Below are 23,747 nucleotides of genomic sequence, written 5' to 3'. Positions count from 1 at the left end.
TGTGCTCATATGTCAAAGTTATGGCCATATACTACCGGCTCATAAGAGGCAGGCTGATTTTACTGCACATTTTGGAGTAAAAAAAGTATGTCTTATTGCCTGGGAAATATGGTAATTTGAATCTATTTTGGGACACATTTTTCCTCAAGTCAGATGCATAATGTGAGTTTTTGAATTTGTTCTTATTGATTAACTTTCAACCAATAATTCAGATTTTCATTTCTTTTGACTTTGACATATTAGCTAAGTTTTTAGTGTATATTTTAGTTCAAAAGGTGAGCTTAAGCTATTCAAATCAGATCACTTCATAATCAAGCCAACTCTATCCTGGTTGGCATTGAAAGTGTTGTGGTTATTGATGGGATTTATGTCCGTATTCACAATTAAAATAATGGCTGTTCTTCTAAGGCCACCTTTTCAGGCACATCTAAAACTTATTTTCATAATGCAATTTTCTAATTCATAGGCTACAGTGTGGAAAATTCATATGCTGAAGAAAAGGTAGACGCATGCCTAGCGTTGAGGGATATAGCTTCTAATTCCAAGTGAGTAAATGTGCTAAAATCAAATTGTTTCAGGTATATATTTTTTCTCCTTCATAAAAACTTTCTCTTAATTTTGCAGAACAGCATTTGTGCCATACTTAGACACAGCCTTTAAAGAAGTATTCAAACTAATTAATTATCCTCGGGATGATATTAGAAAATCCTCAATAGAGGCACTGGCTGCCTTTTGTGTTTCATTTTATATTCATGATACTTCTGAAGGAAAAAAAGGTAAAGTTTATGAATTTTTCTTAATTAATAATGTTGCTCCTAAATGTATCTCATAACCAAGATAAATTTAAATGTTACGTAGTATATATTCTGACCTCATAGGTAAGAGGTGGGAGTGATGTGTCAATTGAAAACTGGAATTTAATGTAATAATTACCTACTGTGAACATTAGACTGACAACACAGGAAAAAGAAAGACGGTGTGCAGGATTATATTTCCAGGATAAATTGTGGATATTATAGCACTTCTCTTTGAATAGAATTTGACAATGATGACATTTCCTAATAATAGGAAATATCCTTGAAAATGCCCTCTTTGAGACACCTAGGTACTCGGAATGGATTCGGATGGGAGAGGGTTGTGAATTGTTGTGATTTATCAATTTTTCATTCTGATTTTTCTTTTAAAATGGTGACAACTGTCATGATGGTGATGTAGTAAGTTTTCAGTATAATTATCTACACATATTTGATTCCCAAAATAGATAAATATTTCCTTTCACTCAAGACTTCAAATTGTTGAATAGGTTCTCTTAGTTCTACGATGTATTATAGGTTAATTGTTACTGAAAGAGTGCTTGAACCAGCCCAGGACATAGAGGTTTAGTATGAAAATAGATGAGTGTATTACTTATAGTTTAATACATGACTATGTCTATGTAGATTGAAACATAAATTCAACTCATGTTATGCTGAGTCGTGTGATGGTAATAGTCTCATGTATTATGGTCATCAAATCTTTAGTTACCAATTTGCTCAAAACTTGAAAATTACTCCAGTCCTGATCACATGAAAGCATGCCAAAGCAGGAGGCCTTTCAATAACAAGGATTGAATTCCTTTCTCATTATAGGCCTACCTTCAAAAACAAATTTTTTTGTGCAAAAAGCAAGGGTCATCAGTACATTAGGTATTTATAGCAAGTTAAAAAAGATATTATATAAGATATGAGTTAGTATAGCATAAGGTTGCATGCTGAATTTCACTGCGGTAACCCTATGTAATTGTAGAATAACAGTTATGATTTTTTGTATCAGAGAAACTCCTGCTAATTCTGCCTACTTGTTGAAGTACAAGTACATCAGAAAAAGCAAGAAATGTTATCAGTACCGTTTGGGAAGTATTCATGGCACTGGTGGTGAATTTTGGAATGCATACAATATCTCAATCACCCAGCATCTCATCATTGATGATAATGGCCAACACATTGAATTAGTCAAAACAAATGTTAATTATTTACTATTCGACGGCTGCCTTTACAAGTGTTAAGTTATATGTGTTTAGTCCTTAATACTTTGACACATGCACTTAACAATAGTTCACGAATTATAATTATAATTAATTCACCTGAATAAAATTAGCAGAATTGAATAATTACTAGAAAACTGGATTCTACTAAAAATTGAGGTGTGAAAAAATGTACTTTAAATAAATAATTGTAAGTGGACCTATGCAGGTAATCAATCTGTGCACAAATATATATGATGAATTCTTAATTTTTTATTTTTAGCACTTGCTGAGGCTCTAAATATGTTCGTGCCAAAGCTGGCTGAGATAATAAGAACCGACATGGAAAGGGACGTTGTTATGGCAGCCCTTGATGCATATTGTGAAATGCTCAAGGAAGGAGGTAGCAGCATTCTCAAAGGAGAAGGTCATCGAGATGCCATAATTAATTCTATTAAAGATGTGCTGCAATGCAAGGTAAAGTTTTTTTTCGTTTTTAGGAAATGCCATTAATGGTACCTCTTCATATGCTGTCTTAAAGGTAGGCGTAATTGATGACCATTTTGGAGGAGTACACTGGAGACAATAGGCTACTTATCTGGAACCTTCACAGGTCTCAGACTGCTCAGGTGTAGTTAGAGAATGGAGAGTTGTGGTTGGCATTGCTAGGTAGGGGAGTGTGACAGGGATGTGGGCAGAATGGTTGGGAGATTTGAAGAAGAATCATATCAGGTGATTTGTGTTTAGAAAGAGGCGGGTGTTGATGACAGCAACCTTAATTAAAGATTTAAAGGAAAGACTAAAGATAACTTAATTTTGGAGTTAAGTTTCATATGGTTCAGAAATTCTGTTATTGAGGCAGGTGGATAAGTGTAGATTGAAGACCTTTAAAATGCGGGTGTGGAGAAGGATTGAAAAATGAAATTGGCAAAAAGAAAAAAGATAGAACTCTAGGCATGGGCTAGGGAAAGAGAGATGGCAAATTTGAGGGAAATTTGAAGAAGGCCAGACAAATGAATAGAGAAGATGGTGAGAGGTATTGGAATCCTTTAGATAGTAACGGAGGGGAGATTACTTGGACATTGAGGTAGAGGGTTGCAAATAACATTCATTTGACATTGAATCAAGGGAGCTAAAAAGTATGCAGAGCTAATGAATGTTATTTTAATATTTAGTTTAGGTTTTAAAGATATTTAGTATTTTGTTAGTTGCTACTTAGGAATGCTGTAGTCTCTATTCCCCTCAAAGACCCAGAGCCAGTGGACTAAGACTCCAAGATCCGTCATTGTTTGTAGAGGTTTAAATTTTTGTTTTCTGAAAACTGTTGAACAATAGAAGGGATTTAAAACTAGTTTCCGTTCAATACAATCACCCTTTTCTACTAAATACGAAATAGTATTTTTTTTCCATATTTTCTCCATCTACTTATTCTGTCGTCCAATCTCTACACTTATTTATCTCCATTCTTTCCAAATGATGACCTAAAAACTATATTGTGAGTGTTGGGTGCTACTTTTTAGCAGTTTGATTTCAACCTTTATTAATGAATAAGAAGGAAAAATAAAATGAATCAGACCTATTTGTGTGACATAGATTAAATTGTAAATGTCACCCATGTTTAGTAAATGTACAATTAGAGTAATATTCAGGCTCTTGTAAAAGAGTGTTATGTGTAGCTTATGAGAGGCATTGTGTTTCCAGGTTGAGTGTCAAGATAACATAGAAGAAGATGACAGTGAGTCTGATGATGAGGATGCTGAGCAAGATGAGCTTCTGATCGAGTGTGCTGGTGATATTATTCCAAAGTTGGGAAAAGCAATGACTCCGGATGATTTCTCTGTTTATTTTGAGCAATTTTATCCTCTTCTTATAGCCAAAACTGTAAGTAAACTATGTGTCATTTGGTATTTCTAAGCACATCTGTAAGCCCATGCTCCTTCTTTATCACATCATTGATGCCTTAATATGTTCATTTTGTTTTCATTATATTATGATACTGTACCCCAATTTTTGCTCTTATTTGGGATATCTAGCCTAGTCCTTGGGGCCTATGTCCCTTTCATATTTTTTGGCCATCAAGGATGTATTCTTAAACTTTTTCACTAACCAGGAGCAATCTTTTCAGCTTTGGCAGGGTTATTTTATTCACATTGCTTATTCTGCAAAAGAACGCATGCTCAATCATGTTAATTTTTTGACCCAATAATGTCTTACCCATCCCAGTAACCTGTTTAAGATCAGACCACCGCCATTACGTTTGGCTGCTATTCAAGGCTCTGTTAGCAAGCATGTGTAACATTTGTCTCTCCATGCCATGGAGCTCTCTTCATCTACTGGATCCCCTTAAATTGCAAAACTCCTTTCCCTCCTTTTGAATGTATTTATATTTTGCATAGTGCTTATGTGTAAATTATTTTGACTTGTAAAGCTAGTTAACCCAAAGATGCCACATATGAATCTGGTGTTATTAATTGGGGATCTATAAATAAAATTTTCACATTCACTCAACTAGGAAAATTATTTTAGCATTTTTGGTTTTTAGTTCTGGCCATTCATCATGTCAGTTACTGATACTAAATATGGCATGAAACAAAATGCGTTTGACTTTCATTCTTTCTTCAACAAGAAATATTAATTGTAATGCATTGAAAGAAGTCATTTCTGTTTTGGAACCACTAATTAATTGCAATGTCATTTTAATCTTGTATATATCCATTTTTATTTACATGTGCTATGAATGCATTCTGTTAGCCATGAGCTAGTGATTTGAGAAAATAGATACTTATTAATTTTTTAAAAGTAATTTCATGCATTTGCTAATGAATATTTTGATGTGGGTCTATGAGTTTGTTTTGATAACAAATTTCTTTTTTGATAAAATAAAATTTTGTTGATTTTTACAGAAGAAAAGCTGTACCATTGCTCAACGATCATTTAGTATAGGAACAATATCAGAGTCCATTGAGCCTTTGTCATACCGAGTTTCTGCATATGCCCCAAATCTGTTGAACATACTGCTCAATGCATCAAAGGATAAACATGAAGATGTCAGAAATAATGCCATATTTGGTCTAGGAGAATTGGTCCTTCATGGAAAGGAAGCCCTTCACCAGTATCCTTCTATTGAAATAAATTTATGATAACTAATTATCAAACGCTAAAGATGTATGTCCTTTCAGACATGATAATATAAAGACAGTATCTTCAAGTGGTTATGAGATTGGGTAGTGATAGCTATTTTGACCCATTTCTCGTTGATTGAGCTTGAGTTACCTGATTTCTAAGTGAAATTATCAACATTTTATAAAATTGTAGGTGAGCAACTACATATTTCATGAAAGTTCACCAGTGCCACATTCAAGCTTGAATATAGTTTTTAAAATATTTTTACCTGTCGCCATGAGCTCCAAGCGTAGCCAATTAATAATGTGTTGTTCTTGAAAATTGTGGAGTTCATTAAATTAGCTGTAGCAAAATATGTCATTTTATATAGCTTTAAATGAGACCATCACCATAGCTATAGTATCATAATGCTAAAGAAAATTTTGTGACCTCAATAAGGATCAATATACTGATACTGCTAAGAATGGCTACCAGTGACTTAATTGTGTGAGGTTAAAAAATGTAAATTTTCATGATTATATGTTCAAATATTGCACTGCTAAACATGCAGAAAAATTTAAACTTTCGATGTTGATCATTACCTTGGAATGACTTTTAAAAAATGCTTGTAATTGAATCACTAGAATCACTGGATTGCTAATTATAGTTAAATGCATGACAAAATTTTCTGGTAGTCAATTTTATAACTATAAAGCTGTGACTGATAAACATCATTAATTTAAATTTTGTTAGTATTCAATCAGCACTTGTTTTTAAATAGTTTTTGTGTTCATGACTGTGAAATGAAAGTAATCTGTATACATATGACCATAACGTATTTGAAGGAGCCTTTGAGCAAATGCTGATGGTAATTGAGGTACCAATAAATGACATGGTCTCACTCTCATGGTAGTTAGCCTTACTATTAATTTCAATGGTTACTCCTACTTAGATCAAACAAGGCTACCCCCGTAATGTTGTGTCAATAGTGGGAGTAATTTTTGCAAATTTCATTGCAAAATGGTATATTATGATCAGCAGTATATTATATGATCCGCTTGGAATGGGATGCAGTTATATCATAAGGTAATCCATCAGTTTTAAGTTATAGCATTTTCCTTAGTGGAACTTCAGACAATATCCTGCAATTCTTCAAGCACTGTCAGCTGCCATAGCAAAGGAATCAAATGCAGTTGCCCTTGATAATATATGTGGTGCTCTAGCGAGGCTCATAATTACAAATGTGGAGCTGATTCCAATGGAGCAGGTAGTAATACCGTTCAGCTTGTTTCTCTCTGCTAGTCTTAAATTGTATGGTTAACTTGTTGTTAAATTATTTTATGACTCCCAAGTGCATGTGTTTGGAAGTTTTTTTTGTGACTTTGTTCTAATTGTCAAGTGTCTTGTACACTTTGTTGATTAATGTCATTTTGAATGTCCAGGTTTTCCCTGTTTACCTGCAATATCTTCCTCTTCGAGAAGATTTTGAGGAGAACAAGAAAGTATTTGAGAGCTTTTCCTACCTATACAAGTTAGGTCATCCTGTTCTTCTTCCGCATCTTGGCAAAATTGTTACAATTGCCACCACAGTGCTAGATACCAGCCAAATAGATAAAGGTAATATACACTTTCTTTGATACATTGCAGTCATGTCAGATCAACATTTCTTGCATTGATCTTGGTTTGGTGTTCCTTTAATTTATAATGCACCTATCAATTAAGTGGGAATAGGAAATAAATCTGTGGAAACTTCATTTGAAATAGATGAAATTTTATGTGGCTTAGGTCTTATGTTTTTTGGAGTGTGTTCCCAAACTACTCAAGACTATGGTGCATTTTAAAAATTTCAGTGTGAATGTCATGCATTTATTTTTTCACAACAATATTTTGGACAATGTTGTGATATTATTTTTAGTGAATCAAATGTATTTCAGTCTTGTGGGCTTTATTCAGTAATTCCTAATAAGATGGTGTAAATGCCATGGAAAATATCCTTTTTCACCTGGGGTGCTATCATATGAAACCTTATTGAAATAAATGAATCGTATCAAAGGAATACACATTTGCTCATGACTTCTTTTGCTACTTAGAACACCATAATTTTGCAGTTTTATAATGCATTTGTATGAGCAAGATGTAAAATCAATTACCATGTATAATACTCACTATGATTTCAGCCTTCCTGCTGGCACAATTCCACCCTTGTACTGCCCAAACGGTTTGTTTCTAGTGGTGTATACCTCTCATTCTTTCCATTTATGTGTTTATAGTTCAGGTGGTGAGCGTTAGACTGAATTATGTTAGCTGTGATTATTGTCAGAGGGCATTGTTTGGCTGTGACCTGTTTTGAATATCTCACCAGCTTCTTATTGTTTAAAATTTGTAGCTTTTTCTCACATAAAACCCCCCCGCGGGTAGGGGGATAGAGAATACTCCCGCAGTATCCCTGCTTGTCGTAAGAGGCGACTAAAAGGGCGGGGAGAAAACCCCGAAAACAAACCCCAAGCCAGCAAGGGATGCGTCCGGACAGTGCTGTGGATCCACTGTCTGTGAGCGGCCATACCATCTGGCCTGCGATCCGCCCAGGTGTTTGCCGTGCCTGGAGACCCGTAAGGGAGAGAAGGGGATCCTGGAGGGTGATCTCTCTGGTTCCCAGCAGGGTGTCGGATGCCCTGTATGGACCGGGGAGTGATACCCCTCTTCGGCCCCGGATTTCGTGTAAACGGGAGGCCGGGAGCTAGCCACTCCCGGTCAATCGGCTTCCGTCGCGTTTTCGCTCCGGTGGCGAGTGCCAAGGTTGTGGGGGTCTGCGTAGGGAGGTCGGAGATGTAAGGGTTTTGGTGGGCCCTTGCACCGAAGATCCACCCCGAAACAGACAACCACTCCAGAAGCGCTATATCCCTCGAGTTAGCCCTGGCGACCGCTCCGGTTTGGCGGAGTGGCGTCCCAAATGTGTGGCTCCGTGGTGGGTGGGGAGGCCGAGGGACGAATCACTTACTATTATGGAGGAAAAACCCTTTCCACCACTAAAAAGATCCCGTCCGGACACCGGCGGGGGAGAAAAGTGTATTGGCGCATGTAAGCGCTATTTAATTATGTCGTGCATAAAGGAAGGTGAAACCTTGAAAAAGGTTTCTCCTTTCTTAATTCGCAGAGTTTTGTCACAGATTGTGCCTGGGGACCCAAAGAGCGTGAAGAAGCTCCGGGATGGTACACTTCTTATAGAGGCCCTGAACGATACACAAAGCGAAAAACTGCTTGCTATGGGAATGCTCCATGACATTCCGATTAAGGTGGAGGTGCACCGCACTCTTAACACCTGTCGGGTAGTCATCAGTCACTACGACCTCCTATACGTGGACATCGAAGAAATCAAGAGAGAAATGTTCTCTCAGGGAGTGACTGATTGTCGTCGACTCACCACAAGGCGCAACGGAGAAAACGTAAACAGCACCTCCGTGATCTTGACGTTTGCGCGTGATAGACTACCCGACAAGGTGTTTGTGGGCTATGAATCGGTACCAGTGAGGCCATTCATCCCAAATCCCGTGCGTTGTTTCAAATGCCAACGGTTCGGCCATGTCGCGTCGCGCTGCGAGGGCAAGGCCACCTGCCCGCGCTGTGGCAAAGACGCGCACGAGGATAAAGAGTGCTCTTCGGAACCTCTTTGTGTCAATTGCGAGGGTACACACCCAGTGTACTCTCGTGATTGCCCGAAGATGAAAGAAGAGAGGAAAGTCATGGAGATAAAAACCCTTGAAAAAATCCCATATGCGGAAGCGAGGAGGAAATACAGGGCGCTAATCGCTCCAACTTTCTCCCGGTCCTTTGCTTCCGTTGCAACCACGCAATGTGTAAAGTGTACCATCGCCACGCAGACGGAGATACCGAAAGAATCCCCAATTGAAAACACGCAAGTGCCTAAACCCAAAAGGGTGAAGGATGGAAAGAGTAAGGTGGACAAGGAGCCACCTACTCCTGTGGGCCCTTCAAAGAAGAGCCCACAAAAAACCACCAAGGGGAACACGCCAAAAGGGCGTGAGAATACACCTTCCCCGCCGCCTCCAGTGAAGCCAAAGAAGCCGGAGGTAATTGAAGAGGACCAGAGTATCTCTGATACTGAGGTCTTCGCAAACGAGTGGAAGAGGAAACATCGCTTCAAGCGATAACCTCAATAGAGTTGGTCATCTCCCTTTTTAGTCATCTTATTTATTTATATATTTATTTATTTATTTATTTTAATTTAACACTTTAAATGTGTTCCATTCTGCAGTGGAACTGCAATGGCTTTTATCGGCACAAGGAGGAGCTGGCCATTTTAATCCAAGATTTTAAACCCTCTTGTATTTGTCTCCAAGAGACCCATTTTAAGGCTGAAGATAAGGGTATTCTGAAGGGGTTCACTGTTTTTAGAATGGATGACCTAAGTGGCCAACGAGCCCAAGGGGGAGTAGCAGTTGCGGCCCGTGAGGCCCTTTACACCTCGCGAGTCCAACTGAACTCTCCATTCCAGGCCGTCGCTGTCACGGTGCACACCCCTGAGAGGATGACGTTATGCAACGTGTATCTGCCAGAGGGTGCACCGGTGACTCGCCTGAACCTTGAAGCCCTTGTCCACCAGCTTCCTCAGCCGTTCATTTTGATGGGAGATTTTAATGCCCATGATCCTCTCTGGGGAGGGCCAGAAACCCAAAGTAATAGGAGAGGTCGAATTTTATCCAACTTTATTGAGGATTTTAACCTGTTTTTATTAAATAGCGGCGAAAAAACCCGTTTTAACAGCTTCAATGGGGAATTCTCAGCAATAGATCTTTGTCTATGCTCGAGAAGTCTAGCCCCAAAGCTGAAAATGTCCACCCACAACGATCTCTGTGGGAGTGACCATTTTCCTCTTCTACTCGTTAAAGAAGACTCTTCGCCCACCATTTCAAAACCTCCGGAAAAGTGGCGTATTAACAGTGCGGACTGGCCACTTTTCAAGCGTACGTTTACATATAAACACGACGCAAGTTTCGACGCGTTGCACAACGTCGATAAACTAAGTTCAACGCTGTTGGCGGCAGCTACCAAAAGTATCCCTCGTACGTCCGGGAATATAAATCGAGCTCCTGTCCCTTGGTGGAACGGGGAATGCGACCGGGCGATTCGGGCGAGGAAAAAAGCATTGAATATTTTTAGAAAATATCCCACGGCAACTAATCTGGCATCGTACCGCCGCCTGAGAGCGCGAGCTCGAAGGGCCGTGAAGGAGGCCAAGAGGGCTTCCTGGATAGAATACGTCTCCACCATCAACCATCGCACGCCACTTGGTCAGGTATGGGACAAAGTCAAGAAAATCTCCGGGTCCAAGGGCTCATTTGTCATCTCGCCATTGCTTGTTGCTGGCCGGGTGGTTAATTCACCTGCCGAAATAAGCAACATATTTGCCAGTCAGTTCGCGGCCAATAGCAGTGACGAGGGCTATGCCGCGGACTTTGCGAACCGGAAGAGGCGATGCGAGAGAGTCCCTCTCAATTTTGGTGCAGGTCCTACAAGCGAATATTACAATGAGCCTTTCACGTCCTGGGAGCTTAAATCCGCCATCGAAGACTCCCATTACACCTCGCCAGGGGCGGACGAAATCCACAACGCATTTCTCCGGAACATTCCGGAAACCGCGATTGGGGAGGTCCTAAATACCCTCAACCAACTCTGGAACGAGGGCAGTTTTCCAAATGCCTGGCGAGAGTCCATCGTGATACCAATCCCAAAACAGGGCAAGGACAAAAATGACCCGAACAACTACCGTCCCATATCTCTCACCAGCTGCCTGTGCAAGGTGATGGAACGGATGGTAAACCGACGTCTCATGTGGTGCTTGGAGAGTCGACACCTGCTCTCCGACGCTCAGTGCGGCTTTCGGCGTGGCAGGTCCACGACAGACCATCTGGTTCGCACTGAGAACTTCATCCAGGAAGCCTTTCTCCAACGTCAACACGTCATAGCAGTCTTCTTCGACCTGGAGAAGGCCTATGATAGTGTGTGGCGATGGAGAATCCTCAACACGCTCCACAAGTGGGGATTTAGAGGCAACATGGCCCTATTTATCAGAAATTTTTTAACCAACCGCCTTTTTTAAAGTAAGGACTGGGAAGCACTTTTCCCGATCTTTTACACAGGAGAACGGGGTACCCCAGGGTTCAGTACTGAGCGTGACGTTATTTGCCATCGCCATCAACGACGTGGTGGAATGCATCAATGCCCCGGTGATGGCATCGCTCTATGTGGACGACCTAGCCATATTTTGCCGGTCGACACGACTGCCAAACGCTTCCAGGCAAGCCCAGGTGACTCTAAACAAACTGGGAGAGTGGTCGCGAAAGAACGGATTTCGTTTCTCCATGGAGAAAACGAAATGCGTGCACTTTCACCGTCTTCGCGGTTACCACGTTACCCCGACCCTAACCCTGTTGGGTAGGATTCTTCCATTTGTGGAGTCCGTCCGCTTTCTCGGCATGATCCTGGACCAAAAGCTGAACTGGCGGGAGCATATCCGCGTGTTACGTGAGAGGTGTCGCCAAACCCTCAACGTTTTAAAGTTTTTAACTCACTCCACTTGGGGAGCAGACCGCACCAGCATGCTTTTATTGTACAGAGGCTTGGTGCGATCCAAACTGGACTATGGTTCCATAGTGTATTCCTCAGGACGAGAGTCTTACTTGAGACCACTTACATGTGTCCACAATGCTGGGATACGGTTGGCCACCGGGGCATTTAGAACAAGCCCAGTCCCAAGCTTACTTGCAGACGCAGGGGAGCCTCCGTTGGAAACCCGCAGGATGATTTTAATGGGCAACTATGCCTGTAAAATTTTATCAGAGACAATCCACCCTTGTTTTAACATAGTTTTTAACCAACGGTTTTTAGACTTATTTAACAGGCGGAGAAGGGCAACTAGGCCCTTTGCCGTTCGTTTTAATGATTTTATTAACGCGGTAAATTTTACATTTCCTCAAATATGCCCCGTCTCCTATGCTAAGTACCCGCCTTGGTTAACGCCAATGCCGGATATTAAACTCATTGCCAGTGCACGCCGCAAAGCCAAGACGACCGATTCCGAATACCAGCAGCTCTTCAGTGCCGTCCTCGGCTCACTTTCTGACTTTGTCCCAGTCTACACCGACGGGTCAAAGTCAGAATCTGCATGTGCCTATGCGGTCGTGTCCCACTACCATGGAGTCGTGAGGAAAAAACTGCACACTTCTTGCAGCATTTTCACAGCCGAGCTGTCAGCCATAAGGACGGCCCTAGGAGAAATAAAAGAAAGCAATGGCTCTTTCCTCATCTGCACAGACTCGTTGAGCGCCCTAAAATCTATATCGGTCTTTGCACCTGTGCACCCGATAGTCCAGGAGATCCATTATACCCTGTTGTCCCTTCAGAGAAAGGGGAACAGGGTCTCCTTTATATGGACTCCTGGTCACGTCGGCATAAGAGGTAACGAAAAAGCTGACCAGGCAGCGAAGGATGCCCTTCGACAACCCGAGACCAACTCCACCTTGGTTCCAATGGAGGACGTAAAGGCCGCCTTGCGGAACTCGGTCCTGCATCAGTGGAAGGAGACTTGGCAGTCTCTGCAAAATAATAAACTCAGGGCAATAAAACCGGTCGTTTCACCATGGTCCTCTTCCATCCGGAACATTCGGAGGGAAGAGGTCATGATTACGCGCCTGAGAATAGGACACTCTGCCCTCACTCATTCGTACCTCTTTGCGGAGGTAAAAGAACAGCCCCGCTGCAATGAGTGTTTCCAACCCCTGACGATAAAACATATCCTGACGGAATGCACAACATACCAAAGGGCCAGAGACATGTTGAAGATAAGGGGAGACTTAAAAAATATTTTAGGGGATGACTCTGGGTCTATTAACCGAGTCTTAAGTTTTTTTAAGGTCAACCGGTTTAATGGGGTAGCTTTAGCTTTGGAGCTCATAATTTTAATGCTTTTGATTTTAGCATTTTCCTTTTTTTTTGTTTATTTTATTTATTTATATATTTATTCGTATTTATTTGTTTACTTATTCCTAGTTTAAAAGGAACATAAGTTTTACGTTATGACAGTGGTGCAAAATGACCATAGCTGTCGACGCACCCTACAAACCCCTAAAACTACTACTACTCACATAAAATGTGAACAAAAAATTTATGATGGAATATATATTCAAGAGGGCATGCATGAGGGAATTAATTAAATGAAATATATTTAACTATTGTCTTTGTTAACTGAGGGTCGACTCTAGTTATGATTCTGTGTCTAATACTGGAAGTGGTTATGCTTATTTGAGTTAATTTGTAGCTGAATGTGGTTCTGATTTTTTGCAGAGACCGAGGGCAACATAGTTGAATTGTTGAAGTCTGCACAGCGAGACTTTCCAGATGCCTTTTCTGCTGTGGCTGGCTCAATGTCGCCTGAGTTGTCTTTAAAAATTCAGCGAATATTCTCATAGTGATTAAGCTTGTTAATCTTCTCTGTGCTGTTGAAAACTACCATCGTTGGGCTATCATTTTGTATGTGTGATATGGAAACAAATTGGAAACCCTCTTGTGGGAGGGTGTACTCTGTGCCTTCCAGTTTCAGTGCTTCATTCTGTCTGAAGAGTAATAGCATGACTATGATTACTCTGATCTTCTGTCACTTCACTTGGGACTTCTCTGTCCATCATCTGAGATAATGAGTGCTTTAACCTAGTTTGACAATTGTTGAAGAGACTTGTTTGTTATTAAATTATATTTAAATGGAACTTGGAATTTCCAGTTTGAATAGCACCATTGAGATTCTGAAATATCTTACTTGTGCTTCGTATGGAAAAGGGCCTCCAGTTACTATTTTGAAATATTTATTTGACAAATTTATACATTCAGAAGAATAAAATTCCTAATTAATACAAATTGTCTAATTTTATTACTTCTATGCTTTGTAGTCATTTTAACTTTGGTTTATTAAGTTCTCTGGAATAACGAATGTTTGTCCGAGGGATATATATGCAATTTGCATTACTGATTTTGTTCTCTCTTCTTTAGCATCATGGAAGTTAGTTTGCTTTAATGGTGTCAAGTTTGAATACTAAGGATTTAGTTTGGATGTAGAAGGATTTTTCATTTTCCATATTCGAATTATCTTCAAAAAACTTAATATTGTTTGGCAGGGTTGTTTTTATTTAACAGTTTTCTTTAAATTTATCAGTTTTATTTAAATTTATCAGTAAATGTATCAGTTTTATTAAATTATTATAACCCTGATAAAGTATTATCAGAAGTAAACTTAAGACTTAACAATTTTTAGCAAGGATAGATGTTATTTGAATTGAATTCAATTGAACAGATATTGTTATTTAATGTGAATGCACTGACCACTTCCTCTCCATGTGATTCCCTCCCCTCAATACGGATCATAATTGTCAATGAGATACTTATAATGAGTCAAAAATAGTCATTTAAATATCAAGGCTACTTCATAAAAACAATATTGCTACCATTGTTTTAAATTGAACTATTGTAAAATAACTTCAAAGAAGTTGTCATCTCATTTTTTATTAACATTTGGTTCTTGTGGCTACAAAAATGTATACTTGTAATACCCAAAATGCAGTTCTAGGTCAATGTTCTTGGCTATTTGAGAGAGTTTAAAAATATTCGATTAATGCATGGTAAAAATATTTAGGCTCCGTGGATTTAGCGAGTCTATGGGATTCTCCTATGAGATAAGGAGAATATATTGAATGTTTGAATGAGTTGGTCCTTCCATTGCAATTAAGCATACAGTGTTATATTTTATGTTATTATTACAAAGACTTCAAGCAAAACAAGCACTTTGATTCCTTGACTCTTGAGCAATTGGCTCTAGCCTGTTTCTATTGCAAAAAATTTATCTCTCAAACCCTAAATTACTATTTTATCCTATGGGAAATCAATCCATTCCCAGAGTTAAAAATTTTGGAAAACATAAAATGGCCATTTGTTCATAATTAAATATTATTATTGATGAAATCTTTTGTTTGACATGCTTTGTGTGAAAATCACATTGAATTTTCAAAATCATTTTCTTATGTTCTGTAGTTTTAATTAGTTGTCATCTGTTACTTCTTTCTTTCATCACCAACATTGGTGGCTACAGAAACAATGACATGATTTGGATGCTACTCTTAGCCAATCCTAATTCTCTCCAGTGCTGCAAAATGCTTAAACTGTCACAATTTTATTGTACCCATTTTGTTGCTATCTTCTTGGTTTTCTGTAGACATTTGTTTTCCTTTTCAATTTTTATCTGTTCATTGTAACTGATGTAGCTCTTCGGTTGTGAACTCAATGGTGTGTTCTTGTTCAATCTCCTCTTTGTGTGCTTCAGCAATTTCCAAATGCACATTCTTTCCCAGGATATCAACGGTGTTTGAAATATTTTGTCGACTTTCAGGTGTGTCCAAATCAGTTCCTTGTATGTAGCTAAGCTGCAACATTTTAAAGGCTTATTTTAGTATTCTCACATAAAAATCGTCCCATGCCTCTCTAATAAGATGCGAACGCTAAAGAATGTTGAAATGATTCTTCTAGCGTTCCCTGATGGTTGAATCTGTGTCAGAGGTAGCTTTAAAATATCTTTGTGAAAGACCTATTGTATAAAGCATTCTGAAGTTGGCAAGAATAGATTGATGCATTTGTAGTAGGAGTGAGATGTTGGATGTGCTGAAACAGTGTCCAGTTTAAGACAAAACTGTTCTCAAGGTTCAGATTTCAGGATCTCATGTTTCAATATGCTTGTGTCTGGTTTCTTGGTTTTTAGAGATCTTTTCATTTTACACACTTGTCTTTTTGGAAATTGAATGGGAGCATCGGTCATTTGTAGGTATCATAGTTTGTGGATACAAGGAAGATTGTTCGGTGTAGCACTAAAATTTAGGTTGACTGATATTAACCTCAAACATCATTGAGGATCAATGGAATTGAATGTTGAATAATTTTCCTATTTTAACTCTTTGTAAAAAATTCGAATGCTGTTGAGTTTTCTTACTTTTGAAATTTCTTGATTGAGGGAAATATTTAAAATTAATATACCTTCATTTCTACTGAGTCAAAGTAGTTTTCATCAAAACTTCATCAAATCCTTATGTATCTCCCAAAATTTTTTATCTTCATTATAAATTTACTTCTTAAAAAAACATTATCATTTTAACTGTCCCCCTCTGACAAATTTTTCTATTTCGTTGTTGTTGCTTAGTAGTAGTGCCTCAGTTCTTATTTCTAGAATATATCTAAAGGTCAAAATGGAATCTTAAATAAGTTTGTATATTATTCAAGTCTCATTGTCCTTGTAATGGAGGTAAAACTAATTCCTGGGAAAAAGATTTAGCAATATATGCTGTTATAAGAAGATCACAAAAGTAAAATTGATAAATTGTGTATCTGAGAAATTTGTGCAAAATATGCAATTCAATTCTGGTAAGATATCATCAACCATATTCAAAGTTCTTGTCCAAGAAAATTGAACCCCTTTATAATGTGTGCTTGCTTTAAAAACTTGCTACATATACTGCTAGTTATAATATGGTTGTGTTGGCACAGAGAAGGATGGAAAACTGAAAATGTATGGGTAGGAAATCAAATGAAGTGCATCAAAAGAAATCCAAAAATGGTAGGAAAGATGAATGCTGAGCATTTCGATTGGTGATGGAATGCATTATGACTGGTTAGAGGGTAGGATGTTATGCAAGCAAGGTAAGGGTAGGAAAAGAGAAGGGATGCATGCCAGAATGAAGAGAGATAGAATGAATGCTTGTAAAACTGAGGTGGTTTATTTTACTGTGGGGTGCCATGTTTTTGCCTTGTTTGAGGATGCAAAGAAATTTGAGAGGGAATAGTCTGAGTCCTTCCAGAACCTAGATACTTTTACAAATGGTAGACTACCAATAATAATAATATTTGCATAGTGTTTTGTTACAATAAAAGTAATTTTCATTTGAACAAGATACCTGTTCAATTAGCCACAGTTCGAGTTTCATTTTTTTCATGTTCTATACATGAAATCAACAGTTTGGAACAAAAAGATATTTCTGCCCTTTTAGATAGTTTTGTCATTTCTTTTGATTTTAAATAGTGGATGTAATTCAGGAAACCCCCTGTTTACAGATACCTTTGACTTGAGGACGAAATTTCATTCCTTGGCAGTTTTGTATGGAATAATACAAGTTTGACCCTCTGGACGCTGGCATCCATGGATGAAATCTCTCTTAAAATATTTCTCATCCTAAACAGACATTTTCAAATGGATTTTTCTGTTTCAGCCCCTAAAAGTCTCAATGGACGCAGATGGTTCAATATACTGTATCACACGCTTTATCTTGTTTACTTGGCACTGGAACAATTTTTAAATTCATGACACAAGGACGCTACACACTTTGTGTAACGTACGGAGATTTTTCTATGATGCGTATTTAACCTCACCTTGCACGTGTTCATGCATAATTTGCCCCCCCCCCTGGACAGGTATACTACACGCAATGCTTCCTCAAAAGCTGGATTTACGAAAACGTAACGTGCTTGATTCCTATGAAGCTGGATTTAAGAGATTCTACATTATTTTCGAATGAAATGCGGATAATTGTAAAATTTAAGAACTGGTCTCCATTGCGATAGAATCGGAATGAGTGCTACTGTAATATATGTGTGACCGATTTCGGCGATAAACTTTATCATTTTATCTCGGTTTCATTGATAATTGTTTGCTAATGACACCGCTTTATCCCAAAATGGTGCACAGGATGAACTCACCTTGTCGATAACAATAACGTCTTGTTGAGGAATAGCAAATAAAAACATGGTTGACGAAGGGGCTATATCGGACAATTAGGTTTTTACTCATTACTTATTTTCCTACTTTCAAAATACATATATGTTTTGTTCTGGGGAGGTGTGCTTCTCAGTTTGAATTGTACTTAGATAAAAAGGCTATAAATGTAGGGTTATAATTCTGTTGTAGTCAATCATTTCGTACAGATGATGCATTTGTATTAATCTTGATTTGATTAAAATATTTTGCTATCAATTTATGCAAAATTAAATCTTTTCAGTAGCGTCAAGTTACTATTCTTTAATTAATAAGCAACTATAATGTGTGTGTGTGCGTGTGTGTGTGTGTGTATATATGTGTATATACCGGTATATATATATATATATATATATATATATATATATATACATGTGTGTATATATATATATATATATATATATATATATATATATATATATATATATATATATATATATTATATAGGTTATTGGTAACGCCTCTAACTTCTGGACTCCTGTGAGGATTATAAGTGCTTGTAAGTGGAACTTTCAACAATATAGTTACATAATAGCATTGAAAGTATAAAATAATATTATTTTCAAATATTTAAGCCCGCCATGTCCCCAAAATTTTCATTGTAACTATTTGGGGCCATTAAACCCCTTTACCCGATCATAGCTATGAACTATGCTATTATGGAGAACGTTTAATGTCGTTTCTAGAACATGAGATAAACCAGCTTTCTGGCAAAAGAAATATTACCCTGAACAACCTAGCGCATGACACGACTGGTATGGCAACTTTACCCCCTCGGCCCAACGCGCGCATTCGCGGCGGAAGAGGTTCCTCAGACCCCTGGATGGCCTGGAGGAATGGAGGGAGGGGTGGCTCGTCCGTGATGCCACACTTCACGTTAAACGTTGAAGGTCGGGGGCGGTTCCTGTATTGGTCTCGTCGGGCACACGGTCTCAAGGAAAGGAGGGAAACGAAGCGATGCGAGCCGGCAGGGTGGTGGGGAAATGCGGGGGTGCTGGACATTTGGCTTCGATTCGCCACCGACGCGTCGGCGTGCGTTCATTCGTCCGATGCTCAGCACGGAGTTTCCGTGTCGTTCCCAAGCTCGGGAGAGGGGAAGAACCTTGCAGAGGGGAAACATAATGGAGGAGGCGTAGAGAGGGGGTGGGGAAGGTCGGACCACGCATCCGGAAAGGAGGTGCGGACGCCGCCACTGTTGCATTTCGAGGCCTTCTTCCTCGGGGAAGTTTTTTTCATTATTTTAACAGGAAGGCGGCGAAGAGTAAAAGGAAGGTGGTGGTGTTGGTGAATGATTTCTGTGAGAAGTCCGTGAGCGGATGAGAGAGTGAGGGTGGCGGCAGAGGAACAGGTGACCAACCCTCTCGCGCCCTCTGTCCCCCTCTCGCCTCCGTCTCCCAGTCAGCCTCCTTCCCTCTCCTAGCTCGCAGTCCTCTCCCGTGAGTGGTGGTGTGTGGAGAGTTCCATCCGCGTGGCGAAGCGAGGAGAGTGTGACCGACCTACTTCTTTCACCATTCCCGGCAGAAGCAGCGGGCGGGCCCGCCGCGCAGACAGCGGTCGCCCCGTTGCCGACAGGTGGGTGTCGCGCCCCTCCTCACGCCCGACCTCCCCTCCCCGTTTCCCCTTTCACCATCCACGCCCCACTGCCACATAGAACACACAAACATGTCTCACTCCCGCTTTCTCTCTCTCTCTCTGCTCCCAGTGCACTTTCGCCCTTGATTGCTTTCCCTCTCTTACTCGCCCGTATGCGTGAAACTGCCGCCCGTGTTTATGTGCCTGTTCATGATTTCTGATGTTTTCAAATCTGGGAGCTCTCGTCCCGTTCCGTTATTCACGAGCGCGTGCTCGATCCAAATAGGGGAGGAGGCCGGTCTCGTGGAGTTGGGGCAGGCGGGAGTGCTTTGTCGGCGGCCGGGGAGAGCCGAGAGCTGAAATGTCGGAAGTAAAGACTTTTCTTATTTGCCGATCGGAAATCCTTCATTGATAGCTCTCCGATGTTTCTTTTGGGATATGTTTTCGTGCTACCGTGTATGCTCTTTGTAACTCGGGTTTATTTCGGTGGTAAAATTGTGAGGGACTGATTCGGATGGCTTCGACGAGTTTCCAATCGCTGTAGTAATAAGCCCTTGGTTACTGTAGTGAATTTACGTGTGCATAGGATTCCTCTGCTCGTTTTAAATGTGTACCGTGGTCCTATCGTTTCGAAGTGAATGAGAAATTTCAATATTCGTCGAAGGCGTAACCTCTTCGATTTAATGCTGTTTAACCCCTCTTGCCAGGTGCAACCCTCACCGAGGTGCCAACTTCCGCTAATTAGCACGATAAAATTGTCTCCTAAGTATGTTTTGCTTATGGAGCCTCTGTAGACGAGAGTAATATCGTTATCTAGTGAATGGGATGTTTATACTCCCTTGGCAAGGGACCCTGGTCGAGTTTTAAATTTGATTGTCATATGTTTCATAGATTGAACTCTCCGTTAATTTTATATTGCATGTAATCATGTACGTTTTTGAAGTTTCAGTTAAATGAAATAAAATCAAACCAAACCAATGGCGCGATTTGCCTATTATTTTCAAATTGAATTTATAAACATTTTCTCGCACAAAAACGATTATTGAAATTCCAGCAAAGATAAAGTTAAGGCCTCACGCGTCAATGCCGTTTGCTTAAACCTATCTATATTCTTGATTTCGTGTATAAGTGACACTGTAACTTAGTGAAAATTCCCAAGTAGACGGGAAAAATGAGTTTTTGTGTGGAAAAACGGGTTAGGATGCGCATTTAGCATGCTCTTCGTTGAGCATAATAGTTCAGATTAAGATTTATGCGGTTCGTATTTGAGCGTAAAAGATGAAAGTAAGCTGGAAATGTTTCACAGGCCCATATTTCGAGCAATTGAATTTGAACGAATATTTGGATAGCCATCGTCTCGTAACTCTCCTTGCATCTGAGAACCGTTCCTCAATGGGCGATCATTTTATTCAAGTGTATACATATTTTTATTTATGCAGATGTGCACTGCTCCTAGGCAAATTGTTGGGGAAATGTACAATGGGTAGCTTGTGAAGAGTAATCATTTTGCAGAAATAAATCTGTTGACAAATTTCTCTCCGTTAGTATGTTAGGTAAATGAAGAATGGAATATGGTAGATTCTAATAATCTCCAAAGAGGAAGTTCTTAACGATTGCTAAAATGAATTGAAAACTAAATATAAAATACTCGATTTAGATGATGAGATTCGAGTTATTCACCTGCTCACAGGATATTTCAAGGATGAAACGCTAGAAGGGCAGGGCAATACTTCGCTTGACGAATTCTGAGGAGATTTGAAGTGTAGATTTTTCTTCGTCTGATGAATTTAAAAAAATGTATGCAGCCGTTCAACACGTTCTTCCATAATTGTGGTGTGTATCATTTCATAAATATTCATCAGACCCTCAAAAATCCATATTAATACTCCCATTCGTGGCTTTTAATTGAGAGCTTTGTATTTTTGTGCTTTTTGAGCGTGACATAGCAACTTGAAACCCCAACGAGTCATGGCAGTAGTCATGACAAAGACTGTAGAAATCCTGATAGACTTGTTGGGATTTTGACGGGAAATTCGATTGTAAAAGGTGAGGATATTGGTGGAATATAAATAAAAGTATGCCGAAATGCTCTACCGTTCAAGTTTACGTTTCGTTATTATGCTTCTTTCATTGATTCAGTGTTACTTTCCGTATTGCCTCATGCTGTTTTGTCTTGTAGCTTCTTATTAACCACCGTCATATACCACCGTCGAAATGCCTCTCCGACATGCGTTATCTCTACATCATGCAAAATCTGGCCTCAAAATGAAATGTGAGGTCATATTGTCTAGTTGACTCCATGACCAATGGATCTGGAATGAAGCGATCTTGATTTCATAGCACGTATGAGAGAAAAAAGTCATTGATTCCGTTGTTTCTTTTCAAACAAAACCTCTGCATATACACTGGCGTAATAATTTTTCCGCCTTTTAATTAACAATAACATTTCAGCACTTATTCATCATGGACGTACCATAAGTGGAACTAGTTGTAATGATTGAGGTTTTACTCCTTCGTCAGCATTATGCCCGATTGACTCTTGTCACTTGATAACTCTTTTGTTAGGGGCGAAGCACGGCTTTAGTTCAAAAACTTACCTGACGGTTATTTTTTACTTTTTTTAGCGGTGGAAATCGCTTTTCACTTCATTGAAATCCATCGGCGAGTCATAAAAAATTGGAAGAAGGATGAGCTTCCTGAAAGTATACCAAGGGATCAAGATCCCTTGGTATACCTCACTGATTCTTGTGAAATAAAGTGAAGTTGATTTTTGTGAAGATTTTGTGTTGGAATAGTGATAGGTTAACAATACAGAGGATTCAGGTTCTCCACAATTGACGGTAAATCAGTGATTTGAAATAGTCTTCACTTTTAAGATCTTTTGAGCTATAATTCAACTGGCAATCGACATTAGCTACATCTTGTTAAAGATTTTTTTCTTCTGAAGATGAAAAGTTGATGCTAAAAATCATTACTTAGAATTAATCCGTGAAGTATGGTTTTAATTTACCCGCGAGTAATTCGGTATTAATTTACCCGTAGGTAATGATTTTTATCATTAATTTTCCACCTTAAGAAGAGAGAATCTTAAACAAGATGCAGTTGATGTCGATCGTCAGGAGTATTACAGTTCAAAAGATCTTAAAATTGGAGACTATCCGCCCAAAATACGACGAAGAGGGTTTTGATGTGAAATAGATATATTGCACTCGTCCAAGCTACATTTTTTTAGAATCCCACCAATGGAAGCTTAAGAAGTTAACGGAGGATATCGTGGTGATGTTTACCAGTGCCGGGACAACTATAAAAACGTTCATCGTACCATCGAGTTGAAGTTAATTCCCATATTAGCACGCGGTTTCTCTCTTCGCTGGAATTGATTTCTTCATAGTGCGTTTACGTTTTTAAGGAATGGCTCTCGGGCGTTTTTTTCATCACATCTCTCGTCAAAAACGCACCTAATCGTCATTGAATCTCATTTGGGCAACCTTCAAGCTTCTTGGGGGCATCGACGTGACCGTCGTGGCCAGCCGCGAGATGGTACGGCTCAGTGAGCGATAGGCCATCGTGATTTCCGGGGCCGAGTCAATGTAGAAGGGGGCGTCTATCCGTAGATAACGGCTTGTCGACACTGTTGTTGAGTCACATGGTCAGTCGTGGATGTGGACTTTAAAATCGCACATTCCATCACAACGTGCCATCAACTCCGTGATAAGCAGAAGCAGACCTTAATATTATTTTTTTGTAGCTTGCAGGCACTCCGTATCACTCATGTCCGCACGTAAATGTGTACAGTCTTCCGCAAATTTGCGATTTTAATTTTGATCTGCAAAAATGTCATACTCAGCACCAACCTTCACGTAGGTTTTCCGAAGCAAGAGCGAGGATATCTAGGTGGTGGCTGTATCTGATCATTGTTTTTCCTGTTATCTCCTCCTTGTGAAAAGTCCGCAGAGCTATTTTGCGTCAATATATTAATATAGCCAGAATTTTAACTGATCCGACGACTTTTCGCTCTCGCAAAATTCATTTCAACCAAAGCAGCATGAGAAAATAAAATACCTTTGACCACGGTGGTACCATTGGCATTTATATAAACTGGCTTGGACACAAATTGCCTGACTAACCGACCTTAGTCTTGTTTAAGAATCGGCGTGAAAGTTTTGGTTTGAAAGAGTAGCAAGTCGATGACTTTTTTTTAAATTCTTCCGTCTG

At 39.5% G+C, this 23,747-nt stretch overlaps 1 protein-coding gene across 1 annotated transcript in view; it reads left to right on the top strand.

Moving 5' to 3' along the window:
• Nucleotides 1-14,000, top strand: part of LOC139691195 (importin-4-like) — a 28,088-nt gene extending 14,088 nt beyond the window's left edge. The window contains exons 11-18 of the mRNA XM_071588923.1: nt 467-545; nt 625-776; nt 2,286-2,479; nt 3,704-3,883; nt 4,906-5,114; nt 6,239-6,371; nt 6,547-6,721; nt 13,466-14,000. Of these exons, the coding sequence (XP_071445024.1) occupies nt 467-545; nt 625-776; nt 2,286-2,479; nt 3,704-3,883; nt 4,906-5,114; nt 6,239-6,371; nt 6,547-6,721; nt 13,466-13,590 (1,247 nt within the window). The 3' untranslated portion in view covers nt 13,591-14,000. The remainder of the gene's footprint in view (nt 1-466; nt 546-624; nt 777-2,285; nt 2,480-3,703; nt 3,884-4,905; nt 5,115-6,238; nt 6,372-6,546; nt 6,722-13,465) is intronic.
• Nucleotides 14,001-23,747: the final 9,747 nt, after the last annotated feature.

This window comes from Hetaerina americana, unplaced genomic scaffold, assembly GCF_022747635.1.
Source record: "Hetaerina americana unplaced genomic scaffold, ioHetAmer1.1.p SCAF_30, whole genome shotgun sequence".
Taxonomy (NCBI): Eukaryota; Metazoa; Arthropoda; class Insecta; order Odonata; family Calopterygidae; genus Hetaerina; species Hetaerina americana.
The sequence above is the reverse complement of the archived record's forward strand: the minus strand, read 5'-3'. Positions and strand labels throughout refer to the sequence as shown.